This window comes from Thamnophis elegans, chromosome 1 (assembly GCF_009769535.1).
Source record: "Thamnophis elegans isolate rThaEle1 chromosome 1, rThaEle1.pri, whole genome shotgun sequence".
Classification (NCBI taxonomy): Eukaryota; Metazoa; Chordata; class Lepidosauria; order Squamata; family Colubridae; genus Thamnophis; species Thamnophis elegans.
The window spans coordinates 72,531,505-72,547,364 of record NC_045541.1 but is presented as its reverse complement, the minus strand read 5'-3'; the positions used below and the strand labels follow the sequence as shown (position 1 = coordinate 72,547,364).

General features: G+C 42.6%; 1 protein-coding gene across 2 annotated transcripts; it reads left to right on the top strand.

Annotated features, from left to right (window-relative positions):
- Window positions 1–628: 628 nt before the first annotated feature.
- Window positions 629–13,357, top strand: LOC116510803 (veficolin-1-like). 2 transcript variants are annotated; one of them, XM_032220465.1, is made up of 8 exons: window positions 629–814; window positions 1,498–1,635; window positions 3,204–3,266; window positions 4,404–4,436; window positions 5,081–5,214; window positions 6,635–6,764; window positions 7,592–7,726; window positions 11,926–13,357. In XM_032220465.1, the coding sequence occupies exons 1-8, from the start codon at window positions 715–717 to the stop codon at window positions 12,174–12,176; spliced, it is 984 nt and encodes a 327-aa protein (XP_032076356.1). In that variant the 5' UTR covers window positions 629–714; the 3' UTR covers window positions 12,177–13,357. The 2 variants fall into 2 exon arrangements, with proteins under 2 accessions (XP_032076356.1, XP_032076348.1); XM_032220457.1 differs by having other exon boundaries at window positions 3,204–3,275.
- The last annotated feature ends 2,503 nt before the right edge of the window (window positions 13,358–15,860 follow it).

Genomic DNA, 15,860 nt, shown 5'->3' with positions numbered 1-15,860 from the left:
GAGTTTCTGTAAAAAGCTGATACTACCTTTATTATGTAAAGTACACTAGCTCAGGCTTTAATGGCTCATTGGCTGCAGGGAACTACTCTGCCTTTAAAAACATGTTTCTCCCTTTTCACATCCAGGGAAATATAATATTCCACCTTTTCAATATTTCGTAGGCTGTTTCATTTTTCTAGGAGAGAATTGGGTGCTAACTTCCTACAAATCAAAGTGTAATTGTGAAAGGAATATGAAATGAGACTAGTATTGTTTGATGTTGGAAGATTAGAATTTCACATACTATTTGTATCACTATTGTTAATGTTGTATAAAAAAGATTTGCCCCAATCAATGTACTGTCCATAAAACATGTATGTTTATATTGGAAAAAATAAAAAACTTTTCTTAAAAAAGATTCACATTGTTCCATAGAAAATGCTCAAGGAAGGACAAAGGGTGGAGAAAGTAATGCAATGCAGCGATTTCTGTTATTTCTAGAGCTCACTCCCTCATGTGCAAATATCCTGAATTGTGCCACGATTTGTGAAAGCAGATGTTGCAAGAGAAGACTTTCAACATAACTTTCTCCTTTACTTTTGGAAGGAAATTCGATTATTGCCTCATTTGTCTGTTTATAGGCATTGCTATAAATACAAGAACACCTAAAGCCCCAGCCCAGCTCAAAGACATATTTAAAGGATAGGAGACTACTGGTACGTTCCCTGAGGCAAGATGACAATTTGGATTGGTTTTTGCTTCCTATTCCTGATTGCTTTGTCTGCAGAGAGGGGATTATCCACACAGGAGGAGACAGAAACCAGCTGTTGTACACGTGAGTCTCAATTGGTTCTTTCTTGGGTGAGCCAGTTAATTAAGATAGATTGCTCTAGAGAGCTTCCATCTTCTCTCTCATTTCACCTTCTAGCCCCTGGGACTTCCCCTTCTTTTAGGGAAGGTGCTTTTTGGCACCTTTGCCACACCTCCAGGCTTTGGTTAATTTTGTTATTTTTTCCTCATTATGAAACCCAATCACAACAATGTGGGGAAGGCATTGTCCAGTAGTCATTTTCTGCTTGGTTATTGGCCAGAGGGAGGAATGGATGTTCAAGGAACAAAGTTGTCAGACCCACAGAAAGAACTTTAGTGAAATTACAGCAGTTCTAGAAGAAGGATTTGATGGATAAGGAAAGAAATAGACCAGTGGAGTTTGTCTTTTGCCAAAAAGTGTGTAAGTTAATCAACTAGAATATTTGAAATATTGTTCCTCTGCCCCTCTCACCCTTCCTCTTGTAGTTCAAAAAAAATGCAAGTTTTTAAAGCTTATGAAGACTCAGTAAAAAATAAGAGTGAACTTGTCCAGAATTCTCCATGATAGAGATGCAATCTCATCTGCTTTATCATCCTGGTTTTCTAGCATCCAAGCTAGGGCCACTGTGCGACTTGTCAGACTCTGATGAAAACCTTCTTGCTTCTGTCTAGTTTCTCACTCTGTTTATGCTCTTTCTTCTATTCCAGAGCTGAAGAGCTTAGCACAATGTGGGGGTGACAAGATTGTTCTCCAGGGCCAGGCAGGGATACCTGGAATTCCAGGTGTGCCAGGAACAAATGGACTTCCTGGAGCCAAGGGTGAGCCAGGACCTCAGGGCCCTCCAGGTAAGTTGATGTTTGCTTCTGTTGACAATTGGTGTCAATTAGATCTAGCAGCTTATTTGCTCTGTTACTAGGAATCTCATAGCCTGGATTGTCTAGAAGAAAAGATGTTGGGGAAAGCATCACCAAGGTTACTTGGCAGAGGGATGAAAACCATGCCCTGCCCCTCAAATTCCATCCAGGAAGGGAGGGTGCTGTACTAGTAAAGTTGCACTTCAAGTCAGGAAGAGGATTTTTAAAATGCTGATGATTGTACTGTTGGAAGAGATGTCCTTCTGGGTTCAGCTCCAAGTGGGGAAAAAGACACAGGAGACATGGAGGCTGCTTGGAAATATGGTTTAATGGTGGACAGGGCCACATGGCTTGAATCCTGAACAGAAAAGGGGGATCACATGCTTCAATGTTGGGTGAAAACGAAGAAAGTGAAAACGAAGAAGAAAGAAGGGCTGAAAGTTCCTCGCTTTATACTCTCTGTTCGGCCCCACCTCTCTGTTTCCTGTTCCTGTGTAAGAAATGTATTCTGATTAGTTGTTAGACTCCCATGGGGCAATGCAGGAGCAACTTTCTAGGCTGTGTTTTGAATCCCAAGTTTGATTGAGTTCCCAGATGCCATGTGGTGAGTTTCTGTAGAAAGCTAATCCTACTTTTATTATGTAAAGTAGATTAGCTCGGCTTTAATGGTTCATTTACAAAGGAGGGTGCGCAGGGAGCTGCTTTCTCTTTAAAAACATGTTTCTCCCTTTTCACATCCAGGGAAATATAATATTCTGCCTTTCCAATATTTACTACGATATTTCATTTTTCTAGAAGAGGGGGGTTGCTAACGTCCTACAGTACATTAGTAGCAGTTGGGAATGCCTCTGTAGTTGGAACACCTAGTTCTTTTTCAGGGAGGATGGAATGTATCATTTTGTTAAAAGAACTATTCTTCTGCCCACCAGTTTTCTTCCCTTCTAAGGATCATTCAGTTCTTTCCTAGCGAGGTGTTATGGTCTTCACAGTGTTTGAGAAAGATGAGGAAAACCTGAAAAACAATGCAAGTTCAGAATAGTTATTCATTCTTCCATTATGTGGAAAGTGTATAGCAGTGGTGGGTTGCAGGCAGTATGCCCCGATACAGGCGTACCGGAGCCTGTCCAGAGTACCGAATACCGTTCTGGTACAGTGCTCCGGAGGGCCCAGTCTCCCACCTGAATGCCTTACCAGTCTTTTAAGTCTTTGGCGCTTCCAGCATGCACATGGTGCGTACAGCACCTGCATGGTGCTCTGCTGATCAGCTTGAGCATTGCAGAGGCTCGCGGAGGGGCTAAGACGCATGCACACGCTGCACGCAAGTGCGGGCCCATATGAATGCCGCTGGGCCCATTCCAACCGTACTGGTTGAATGGGAACCGGAACCCACCACTGGTGTATAGGTAGCTCTTTTGTTTATCAAAGGGTTGCTGCCCCATTTTTGCAAACCAAGAAATAAAAGCCTCTGTGATGATCTTGCTTGTTACCAAGACAAGATTTGGAAAGCTCTTGGTATATTCCAAGTGTTCTTTTAAGGAGCATTGTTGTATTCTCCTTAGGTGAAAAGGGCTCTGCTGGGATACCTGGAAAAGCTGGACCAAAGGGAGACAAAGGAGACAAAGGAGACAATGGTAAGGTATCTCCAGAGATCCGTTTTTTAAATAAGGGAGATATATGGAAATCCTCTTGGCCTATAAACAAATATTTTTACTCTACTTTGCTGATCACTCTGCAGGACAAGTTCTTTGCAGGTGTATTCTCTACCTGCCTCTTCCTTAAGTGAGTTTTGCCCCCATTTTTTCACCTTTCCTGCCATACTTGTTAAGTGAATTGCTGCAGTTGTTATAGATTAGTGTTGTGGCCCAGCAGGAGCCATTGGAGCTGCCACCAGACTCCGACAGCGAGGGGCCCTATGAGTCGGCTCTGGGGGATGTGGAGAATCCTGGACAGGGTTCTGACTCAGAGCAGGGCACACAGAGACTGGTTGGCCACCAGGTGGCGCCTGAGCCTCGGACCAGTGGAGAGGAGACAAGGGAGAATGATCCAGAAGCTAGCAGTGAGTTGTTCCTGGATGCATGCCATCGAAGAGCTACTCGGCGTCAGGAACAATTACACAATTACAGGAGGTAATTGCGCTCATCTGGTGGTCATCAGGCTCCTCTCCAGACTATAAAAAAGACTGCTTGTGACACGCCCCTCTTGCAGAAGTCAACGCATTGACTAAAGAGAACATAACTAACTTGGCAGGCAGGATTGCTGCCAAGGTTTGTCTGAATTGCTGCCAAGGTCCTTATCTGTTTGTTTGCTTGGCTTTCAGCCACCGAGATTTTGGCTTCTTGCTATTAAAAGTACATTCTAGTTAAGCTTGTCTCGGCTTTCGTTACTGGATGGAGGAGGGGGTCAGAACAGATTAGTAACATGATTCTTAAGTAAATCTGCCTTACCCAGTGGCTTTGATTGTTTGACAAATTCTAATAAATAAATAAAATAAATAAAGTTGCCAAGGTGATGGGACACTGCAACCATTATAAGTATGACCCAGTTGCCAAGCTTCCAGATGTTGATCATGTGAATACAGAGATGCTGCAACAGTCGTCATAAGTCATAAATCACTTTTTTTCAATGCCCTTGTAACTCTGAATGATCATTAAATGAATGATTGTAAGTAGAGGAGAAACTGTGAAATCTTCATATTTCTCTTTACTTCGAGCCCTGAGTCTGTTCAGCTCAAAAGCAGATTTTTTTTTCTCTTTCCACAGGGGAACCCTGCCGCTTAGAAGGCTGTCAGGAAGGTATGTTAAAGCATTCTCTCCTTGCTTATTCAGTCCCTTCAAACGTCCCCAGATAATTGGCACAAATGCCATCAGCTTGATTTTATCTTCGTTTTGATCTCCCCTTGTTTGACCTTTATCACTCAGGATAATAAATGGAAAACTGCCTAAACTGGCTAGAACTGTTTGGAATAGTACAAATACTCTGATCACAGTTTAAGGATCTTTGTAATGCATTTCATCTGCAGATATCAGCTTTACCCAACTTGGGTCTTCTAAGAATGTTAGATTCTATCTCCCATAATCCCCTCCCCAATAATTAATGGCTCTAGTTTGGAGAACCTGATACATATTCAAATACTCTTATGTCTTATTCAGGTCTTGAAGGATATAACCATACTTATATGCTATAAGCTTCCCAGAATCATTGGATATGAGATGAATTGCATATACATTTGATAAATAAATAAATAAATATTGTCTTTATTTTTTAAGTGTTATTGCACACCAACATGTATCCATTCTCCTAACAATAGGCATTATGGTGATTTCACTGGAGAAATTCTTGCATAGAAACCTGTAATTGTCCCACCACATATATTTTCAGAACAGAGAGAATCTGAACTGATCCACATATTCTCCCCCTCCCCCCATTGTTCCCTCAGAGGGAAGAGCCAGAAATTGCAAGGAGCTCCATGAACAAGGAGAGACGCTCACTGGCTGGTACACCATCTATCCAATCACAGGGAAAGCAATGGTGGTTTTCTGTGACATGGAAATAGATGGAGGGGGCTGGTTGGTAAGTAAGAGGTCTTAGAGATGTTTGCGTCCAATATAATGAAAGCAGGGAAACTTCTTTTAATTCATTAGTAATATTCAAAGGCTAACGCAGCTTTTTCCAGCCAGGCTCTCTCCAGATCTGTTGGGGTGACAGTATATAGGATTCCCAGCAGTGGTGGGTTTCAAAAATTGTTCGAACCTACTCTGTGGGTGTGGCCTCCTTTGTGGGAGTGGCTTGCCGCCCATGTGACCGGATGGGAGTGGCTTGCCGCCCATGTGACCGGATATGAAGATGCCGACGACACTTGTCAGAACCACCTTAAATTACCTCACACACAGCACTGGCATGGATAAGAATATGATGTAAACTTGTTTTTTAAAAGGCATCTTTGGTTTGCGTTAAAACAACTTCAACACACGCAATGTTCTGATTGCACCACAAACGCAGTAGTCATCCTTACCTTTCACAGAGGCACAGAGTTTTATAAATATGAGCATGATAGTGTAGAATAATCATATCCAAGGACCAGTGGTGGGTTTCAAAAAATTTTGGAACCTCTTCTGTAGGTGTGACCTGCTTTCCGGGACCACTGGTGAAACCTCTTCTAACCAGTTCGGTAGATTTGACGAAACGGTTCTACCGAATAGGTGCAAATTGGTAGGAACCCACCTCTGATTCCCAGCTATTTGTCCTGCTGGCTGAGAAATTCAAGGGTTGCCATCAAGCATATCTGGAGGGGGCCAGGTTAGAGAACCTATGTACACAACCCAGAATACAGAATCATGGAGTTGGAAGGGACCTTGGAGGGCTTCTAATCCAACTGCCTGCTCAAGCAAGAGGTCCTATGCCATTCCAGACAAAAGGTCCTCCAGTCTCTTCTTAAAAATCTCCGGTGATGGAGCACCTACAACTTCTGGAAACAAGCTGTTCCACTGATTAATTGTTCTCACTGACAGGAAATTTCTCCTTAGTTCTAGGTGGGATCTCCCTTTGAAAAGGTTCCATCTGTTACTTCTTGTCTTGCTCTCAGGGGTCTTTGAGGAAATTATAGAAATCTCCCTTCTACCTGCCTGAAGCTGAATTCAGGAAACCTTGTGTTGCCCCTTCCTCAACATCCATCCCTTCAAGCTCTGCAAAGAAGAGAAAGCAATCCTTATTCTTGAGAAAAATAGGCAACCCTATGCCACCTCAGATGTTCTTGATTCCTTTCTTTTGGTCCAGGTGTGAGAGAAGGCAACGGTGGCCCCTATCATACTGCATTTTTAAGTATACACAACATGGGTAGTAGTGCTTCCAAACAACTTTTTAATTACGCAGTCACCTTCCCACAATGCTTTACTTTTAAAGCAGTAGCCTAATAAGAACTTACTAAGCCAGTAAGAGGGACTCCAGTGGAAATGGTATAACATTAAGAAACCAGATTGTCTCTCTCAACCAGGTCTTCCAGAAGCGTCAGGATGGCTCTGTCAATTTCTACCGTAACTGGGAATCATACAAAAAAGGATTTGGGAGGCAAGGAACAGAATTCTGGTTGGGCAATGATAAGATCCATCTTCTCACCAGCTCTGGTAAGCCCAAAATCTTCTCTTCTACTTGAGGCTCAGTTTGATAAATTAAATACCATTATACAGATAACGCTCATTATTATCAGAATTAATTTACAAGGAAAGATGAATATCAGTCCTTTCAGATTCTGTCTCTAATATTACCAAAGACTCTCTTTTCATCACAGGGACACATATATGCATTAAAAAAAGACTCTGATCTGTTCCTGTCAGTACTTAAGACTTAACTTCCATTTCCTTCCATAAAGATTAATGGTACATTCAAAATTCATAAAAGAAATCTGAGGGAAATAAATATATATATACATATACATACATATACATACATATACACATACACATATACATTACATGCACACAAACACATATGTATGCATGGGACTCCTGCTAATATACATTCACATATGGAATCAGGACACGCCTGCAGCAATCTGTATCCCTCTTTGCTGCCTTACTTACCATATGTAAGTAGATAGTTATAAAAATATTGACTTGATGAAAACAAAGGAAAAAGTGGCTATGCATGGGTCACTTTCTGACTAATTGTGCAAAATGATCAGACAAAGTTTGTGACTTCGTGGCAGTGGTTTAATTTTCCTGGGCCACCTCTGGTGCTCCTGTAATTCTGTTCCTCCATGTTGTCATTGCTTTTGCACTGTGAATCGTGTCCACTGAAAAGCAATGATAACTAAGCTTTTATGAATCATGGTAGCCCTGGGGTTATGTCCTTGTGGAATGAAAGTCTATTACAACTATCAATACGCTTCCCTTCAAGGATTTCTGCACCTCTAGTATGCATTCTCTAATAACACCTACCCTTTGGTGTTTAGGAACACAGCAATTGCGAATTGATGTGCAAGATTTCAATGGTTCCACAACCTTTGCAACATATTCCAGTTTCAGAATCGAAAATGAAAGTGAAAATTATAAGCTAAGTGTGGGCTCCTATTTGGATGGCAATATGGGTGAGTAATAGAGAGACCGCTTCTTCATCTGAGTACCTTCATGTAGATCATAAAACGCAGTTAACTTAAGAGAGTTAAAAAACTGTCATACCGCAGTTGATTTTTTGCCAAGCCCCACAAGCCTCAAGGCATCATATGAATATAAAAATCATTTATTATGAATAATTATGAGAGAGAAGGTGGGTAGGTAGATGTTTCTAGGTGTATTTATCCATGTACTGGAGAAGGAAATCACTGACATTCTGCAGCACCTAAGACTTTGTTTCTGCTGGCACAGCACTTGATCAATCTAATTCTCATCAATCAGTTAAAGAGCTTTCCAAAAGGAAAAAAAAAGTTTTTGCACTCTGCAAACCTCCCAAAAATGGTCCATTTTTTGCTTTAAAAAAAGGCATGAATAGCCTTGGGAGGCTTGCAGAGAGCTCCTGGGGGTAGGGGCGGCAAAAACAAGCAAAAAACGATCCGTTTTTCACGAAAGCGGTCCCATTTTTTGTCAAAAAAATTGCATGCATTGCCTTATGGAGGCTTATAGAGTGTTGCTGGGGGCTGGGGGAGCAAATTGCTCATCTCTGCCCTCCGCATCCCCCAGGAGCTCTCTGAAAGTCTCCTAAAGGCTATGCATGGCCATTTTGGTGAAGGGGGCAGGGCTTCGGGAGGCAAAAAATGCTGTATTCGGTGTATTATAAGATGCACCCAGCTTTTCAGCCTCTTTTTTGAGGAAAAAGGGTGTGTCTTATACTCCGAAAAATACAATATTTCTGTGCTCACATGAAGCTATCAGAATATGTATACATAGTCTTCATTTAGCAATTATAATTGGGACCAGCAATTCTGTTGTTAAGCAAACCAGTCGCTAAGTGAAACTATAACTGTGCTTGTGATCTTTCTTCAGCTTTCCTTTGTTTTAGAAGACCAGTAAAATCATAAATGTGGGCATTGGTCACAAAGTTACTTTTTATTGTAACTGTGAATGATCGCTTTCTGAAAGAATTTCTACATGAAGACTAATTGTATTCCCTGTGTATTGCTGCCCTGCCCTTTTATGAGCTGCAGTGGCACAGTGGTTAGAATGCAGTATTACAGGCTAATTCTCCTGACTGCCGGCTGCCAGGATTTCGGTGGTTCAATTCTAATGGGCTCAAGGTTGACTCAGCCTTCCATTCTTCTGAGGTCGGTAAAATGAGGACCCAGATTGTTGAGGGCAATATGATGACTCTGTAAACCTTGGAGAGGGCTGTAAAGAGCTGTGAAGCAGTCTATAAGTCTAAATACTACTGCTGTGACAGAAGATGCTCCAAATCACGGGTGTCAAACTTGCGGTGTCAGATTGCCATCACGTGACATTTCATGATGTTTTTGCCCTTTGCAGAGTTGTGGTGGGCGTGGCCTGAATGTGATGCATCTGTCCCACCAGTTTTATACCCTTGCTCCAAATGAACAATTCCTTCCTTACTGTTTAAGTTTGCCTAAAGAACTAACCAATTTTATGCTATTGAACCCATTTTGTTTCCTGGCAACCACATGGACCAGTCCCTGAAATTTTCTTGGAAAGATTTCACAAGTGGCTTGCCTGTAGCTGCTTTCTGGGGTGATGGGGTGGGAGAGAGAGGGAGAGGAGAAAAGAGGGAGAGAGAGAGAGACAGAGAGAGAGAGAGAGACTGGCCCAAGGTCACCCAGCTGGTTTTATACCTAAGATATGAGTAGGACTCAGCTTTTTGATTTCCAGCCTGGTGACAGAAGCTCCATACAGGACTGGCTATCAGGCCTGAAGCAGAAATCCTTTGTTCTCTGTTAAAATATTCATCCATTCATACATGCATATCTATGAAGAGCCAAGGTGGCGCAGTGGTTAAATGCAGCACTGCAGGCTACTGCTAGATCAGCAGTTCAGCGGTTCAAATCTCACCGGCTCAGGGTTGACTCAGCCTTCCATCCTTCCGAGGTGGGTAAAATGAGGACCCAGATTGTTGGGGGCAATATGCTGACTCTCTGTAAACCGCTTAGAGAGGGCTGAAAGCCCTGTGAAGCGGTATATAAGTCTACTGCTATTGCTATTGCTATGAAAGAAGCTAAATTTGTTTTGTTGCACTTTGCCACCAGGAAGAAAAAGGTCTGAATTTGGCCATAGGGTTGCTTTTCTATTATTTTGTATTGTTTTGTTTCATACTGTGTTTTTTAAATGACTCTCTGTTAACTGTACCATGTGTGGTATAATTTGATTCTTTTTAATTTTTTTATTTTTAATCATGAAAGAATAAGTAAGCTCCAGAATTGCATCTAGAGTTTTAAACATTATATATATATATATATATATATATATATATATATATATATGTTTTCTGAGGTTTTCGCGGGTGTTAGTATGTAGGTCTCTAGTTGTTCGGGTTTTCTCCCGCGTAGAATTGGAGATGTCTTGGCGACGTTTCGACGAAGTCACATTCGTCATCTTCAGGCTGCTGCTGACTACTTCAGGTTTGGTGTTTCCAGGAGTAGTGTGGGATCTTGGCTGTTTTGTTCCTTATAACTGCTGGTAGGGGATTAAATTTTAACTGCCAGTAGGGGATTAAAACTGATTGAATGGGGGCTTGGGTGTGTCTTGATTAGGTGGAAGTGTGTCCTTATTTGGTGGAGGGGTGTTCTGTTCTGATTGTTTGGGGGGTTGTGTTTCCTGTGAGGGTAGGAGGGGTTTTGAAGAGGCTGATTGTGCTTTAGCAGTCTGGCTTCTGGTTCTGGGTCGTGCCTCCTCATCAGTTTGTGTTTTTGGTTGTTTTCTTTGTGGATGTTTTTTGGTAGTGTTCTGTGTGGCTATTGTGAGTGTGGGCCTGGTCTCATTCTTCATGTTTGGGATTCGTTTGTTGATGAGGGCGGGTTTCCAAAGGGCTGGCAGGCGGGAGGTGTCGTCTCGCCTGTTCATGCTATGTGGGTGTTTTTCTATTTCGATTGCTTCCCTGATTATACGGTTGTTGAAGTGTTCGGCCTTGGCGATGGTTCTTGTCTTATTGAAGTCAATTTTATGTCCTGTGGCTTTGAGGTGTTGGACCAGGGAAGAAGTTGGTTCTTCTTTTTTGATTGCATTTTTGTGTTCTTCAATGCGTGCACTTATTCTTCTGTTGGTCTGTCCGATGTATGTGGCGGGGCAAGTAGTGCATGGGATTTCATATACTCCTTGATTTTCTAATTCAATTTTGTCTTTGGGGTTTCTTAGGATGGTGGATATTTTCCGGTCTGTGCAGAATGCTGTCTTGATGTTGTGTTTGCGGAGGATTTTGCTGATTTTGTCTGTGGTGCCTTTTATGTATGGGAGGAGGGCTTTTCCATTTTCTTGTTCTCTGTCCTGGACTTTAGTGGGGGTTTCTTTTTGGATTAGGTTGGTGATCTTATTTCTTTGGAATCCATTGGATGTCAGTACGTTGGTGAGAGTGTGTAGTTCGGTTTTTAGGTGTTGTTCATCAGCTAGGCGTTTTGTTCTGGAGATGAGTGTCTTGGCTACGGAATTGATCTGGGCTGGGTGGTGGTGTGAGAGTGCATGCAGATAGCGGTTAGTGTGTGTTTTCTTCTGGTAGATGGTGTGTCCTAGGGAGCCGTTAGATTTCCTGTAGACTAAGACGTCCAGGAAGGGGAGTTGGTTGTTTACTTCTGTTTCCATGGTGAACTGTATTTTGGGGTGTAGGCCAAGATCCCACACTACTCCTGGAAACACCAAACCTGAAGTAGTCAGCAGCAGCCTGAAGATGACAAATGTGACTTCGTCGAAACGTCGCCAAGACATCTCCAATTCTACGCGGGAGAAAACCCGAACAACTAGAGACCTATATATATATATAATTAATTTACGTAACTCTCATGTGTGTGGTGACCTTATTAGATTGTTCTATGTCGGTTGGTTTTTAGTTAGTATATTATGAAGTCTAGCTATGTTTGTTAAACCATGGTTTTTAGCTTGGCATGTGGCATGATTTGACAATTAGGATTTATTTAATAAACCATGGTTCAGCAAACAATGGTATAAGAAATTCCTACCTGGTAATATGATAAACTGAGTTGGGAATTTCTGCATATAAGTTATGCATTCTATTATGTTTGATTTCCTGCTGAATTCTTCCTAGCAGAGAATATGTATTTTTCACTGTTGTAGCACTCTGAATGAAAGCAACAATACTGTAAATCATTGATTTTTTCCTCTGATTACCTTCACTCAGGAGATTCTTTCTCAGGACATAATAGCCTGGCATTCTCTACAAAAGACAAAGACAATGATACCCATAAAACTGGAAGTTGTGCTGCAGTTTACAAGGGAGGTTGGTGGTATGGTGCCTGCCACTCTTCCAACCTGAATGGCCTGTATCACAAAGGGGAACATAGCTCTTATGCTGATGGCATCAACTGGGCTGCTGGGAAGGGGCACCATTATTCTTACAAATATGTGGACATGAAAATTAGACCTCAATAGATGAAATATCAGTATATTCCGAATTGTTCAACTCTGACTAATGGCTATCCAAACAACTGCATATGTAATTAAAAATACAAATAAATTTGGGGCGGGGGTGGTTGCCATTGTTTGGGAATTAAAGGTATCTGAAAGGAAAAGGTTTGTTTGAGGATGGAGGATACCTAGCTGTCTCTTGCATGAGAATTTAGCATCTTTAATTTGGGATGTTATCCACCATTATCTTATGGAAGGCCACTAGCCTAATAAATTTTGATTGAACATCTAGAATTCTCACACTTTTAAATGCAAAGCACTTATTCTGATTGCTGTATCATCCCTGTATGTATTGGGTATTCCAGAAAGACCTTAAAACATTGATATAACCTTTTAATTATATGAAATGTTTAGTACTCTTACAGTCTTCCCATTGCTGAAGTTGTGGGATGAGGCTGCCTCATATCACCATAAAACTGAGAACCAAAGAATACATGGGCATTATTGATCTACTAGAACTGATGAACTGATTGTGTGAGGCTTTGCAACCTGAGGATGTCACTTTGAACTAATTGGAAAGAAGGGAAAATATTGCATGGAAGGAAATGAACCTGGACAGAGTTTCTCCAAACATATATATCACCCAAGAGAGATGCATTTTAATGGAAACAATTAAACCAATAATCTGTGAACTTTTGGAAGGTTTTATTTTTCTGCATTGCATCTTGGAAAGAGGAACACTAAAGGAAATATCCATAATTCTTCAAAATATGTAAAATACATGGATCTTACTCTACTAAAAAGTATCAGCCTGATTCTCACAGTCTGAAAATAGTGAACAGATTTTCCCCCTTTACTGCTCTATCCCCAGATAATTTTATGGACTCCACAGAAGCACACCAGTGAACCACGACAGGATCCTACTGCAATTATTAGTACCTTTACCTCAACATTGCTTTGCATGGTTCAGGGAGGGGAGGGAGACTTTAAGAGGATGTTGAAGCCAAATTCCCAGCAGTTCTAGCCCTGTGACCAATTCAAACACGAGTTGATACAAGTTCAGAATCCCTGCCATTTGCACTATATTTTATTAAGGCACATCTACACATTGATATCAAAGTAATGGGACGGGGAGTAATTCATTTGTGAACCTAGAATGTACATCTTATTACATCATTTGAAAATAAATGGCTACTGAGAAATCCCTAATGTTTGAATTCTGCTGTTTCTTTGCTATAGTAGGTAGGAATGTTGTGAAATCCTAACATTCATGTTTGGATCCCCTCATTCTGTATATTGTTGTGAAAATTCCTCTCATATATGTTTGTAACATCAAACCTACACTGCAACACTCCCTTAATTACTGTTTCCCCAAAAATAAGACCTGAGCAGAAAATAAGTCCTAGCATTTTTCAGGATGCTCGTAATATAAGCCCTACCCCCAAAATAGGGCCGTTAAGATTGTCAGCCAGATAGATGCATTTAGTACTATTTCCCCAAAAATAAGGCCTAACCAAAAAATAAGCCCTAATGCATCTTTTGCAGTCAGAATTAATATAAGACCCAGTTTTATATTTTCGGAGAACATGGTACCTTCCTGCCAGCCTGGGACTTGTAACTTCTTGCTGGATTCCCCACTGAGTTTGGTTATGGGAAGCTGGCAGGAAGTAGCTTGACCTTACAAATCAGTTAACATGGCAGCTGGGACTACAAGGATTGCTATTGTTAAGCAATGTGGTCACACTTTAAATCACTCAGTAACATAAATTCTCATCTCAACCACCCTTGTCAGTTGAGAACCATCTGTACATGTTAAGGCATGAGGCGAGCCCTTTCCCATCCTTGTGACCAAACAACATTCTATCGTTCATTGTTTGATCACTAGGATGGGAGATGGCTCACCTCATGCCAAAATATGTACAGGTAGTGTCAATTCTGAAGCTGCTGAAGTCTCTTGTCCTGCCTCATAGTTGCCACACCAATTTCATCCTAACAGATGGCTGGTGAAGGAGAGAAGCCTGCCAGCCATATCCATTGGACAATGTAACTGATAACACTGGAAAGGGAGGGGGGAAGTGTTAATCTTTTAATTAGGTGAAAACAGGAATGGATTAGAATAGAATAGACTAGAATTCTTTATTGGCCAAGTGTAATTGGACACAATTTGTCTTTGGTGCATATCAGAGGTGGGTTCCTACCAGTTCGCACCTATTCAGTAGAACCGGTTCGTCAAATCTACCGAACCAGTTAGAAGAGGTTCCACCAGTGGACCCGGAAAGCAGGTCACACCTACAGAAGAGGTTCCAAATTTTTTTGAAACCCACCACTGGTCCTTGGATATGATTATTCTACACTATCATGCTCATATTTATAAAACTCAGTGCCTCTGTGAAAGGTAAGGATGACTACTGCATTTGTGGTGCAATCAGAACATTGCTTGTGTTGAAGTTGTTTAACGCAAACCAAAGATGCCTTTTAAAAAATAAGTTTACATCATATTCTTATGCATGCCAGTGCTGTGTGTGAGGTAATTTAAGGTGGTTCTGACAAGTGTCATGGGCATCTTCATATCTGGTCACATGGGCGGCAAGCCACTCCCACCTGGTCACATGGGTGGCAAGCCACTCCCACAAAGGAGGCCACACCCACAGAGTAGGTTCGAACAATTTTTGAAACCCACCATTGGTGCAGATGCTCTCAGTCTACATAAAAAGACAAGGAGCTTGCCGGGTGTGAGTCCCTGCTGATAAAGTTGGACCTCAAGGGTCAAGTGGGTCTGCTGCTAACGTACCTGCCTCCCAACTGCGTTGCAGCATCCCTCCCCTCGCTCCTCGAGTCAGTAGCCGAGCTGGCAGTTGAGCTCCCCAGGCTTATAGTTCTGGGGGACTTTAATTTGCCATCGCTCGGTGAACGCTCTGACGGGGCGCAGGAGTTCATGGCTTCCATGACAGCCATGGGCTTGACCCAGGTAATCCGGGGCCCAACTCATACAGCGGGTCACATGCTCGACCTCGTATTCCTCTCGGAGCAGTGGATGCGTGATCTTGGTCTGAGGGGTAATGAGATCATACCCCTGTCGTGGTCAGACCACTGCCTACTGAGGCTTGACTTCCGGAGGCCAAACCCCCACCATAGGGAGGAGGAACCGACCAGGTGGTTCCGCCCCAGGCGACTTATGGACCCTTTGAGGTTCCAGACGGAGCTTGGGGTAATTCCCGACACTCTCGCCCACAGTTCGGCGGAGACTCTGGTTGCCGCCTGGCATTCGGCGGCATCGGAGTCTCTTGACCGGATTGCGCCACTACGGCCCCTCCGGGTCAGCGGATCCCGGAGACCTCCTTGGTTCACCGAGGAGCTCCGGGAGAAGAAGCGCCGGAGGAGACGCCTAGAGCACCTGTGGAGGTCCGATAAGTCCGAGGCGAACCGAGCACTTTTGACTACCTGCACCAAGGATTACATCCGGGCACTAAGAGTTGCCAAAAGAACGCATATCTCCGCCTTGGTAGCGTCCGCCGAGTCACGCCCAGCCGCCCTGTTTAGGATCACCCGCTCCCTCCTCAATAGGAGGGATGTGGGAGACCCCTTGCAGGGTAGGGCTGAGGACTATGCCCAGTTCTTGGCGGACAAAGTTGCTCGGTTTCGGTCGGACTTGGACTCCACCGCCGTAGATCCAGCCGAGACACAGGGGGATTACTTGGCAAACCATCT

Bases quoted from the DNA above. Each gene is read 5' to 3' on its own strand.
- LOC116510803 (XM_032220457.1), top strand. From the start codon at position 715: ATGACAATTTGGATTGGTTTTTGCTTCCTATTCCTGATTGCTTTGTCT. The intron at 1,636-3,203 runs GTAAGTTGATGT...TATTCTCCTTAG, and splicing joins AGGACCTCAGGGCCCTCCAG to GTGAAAAGGGCTCTGCTGGG. The intron at 7,727-11,925 runs GTGAGTAATAGA...ACCTTCACTCAG, and splicing joins CTATTTGGATGGCAATATGG to GAGATTCTTTCTCAGGACAT.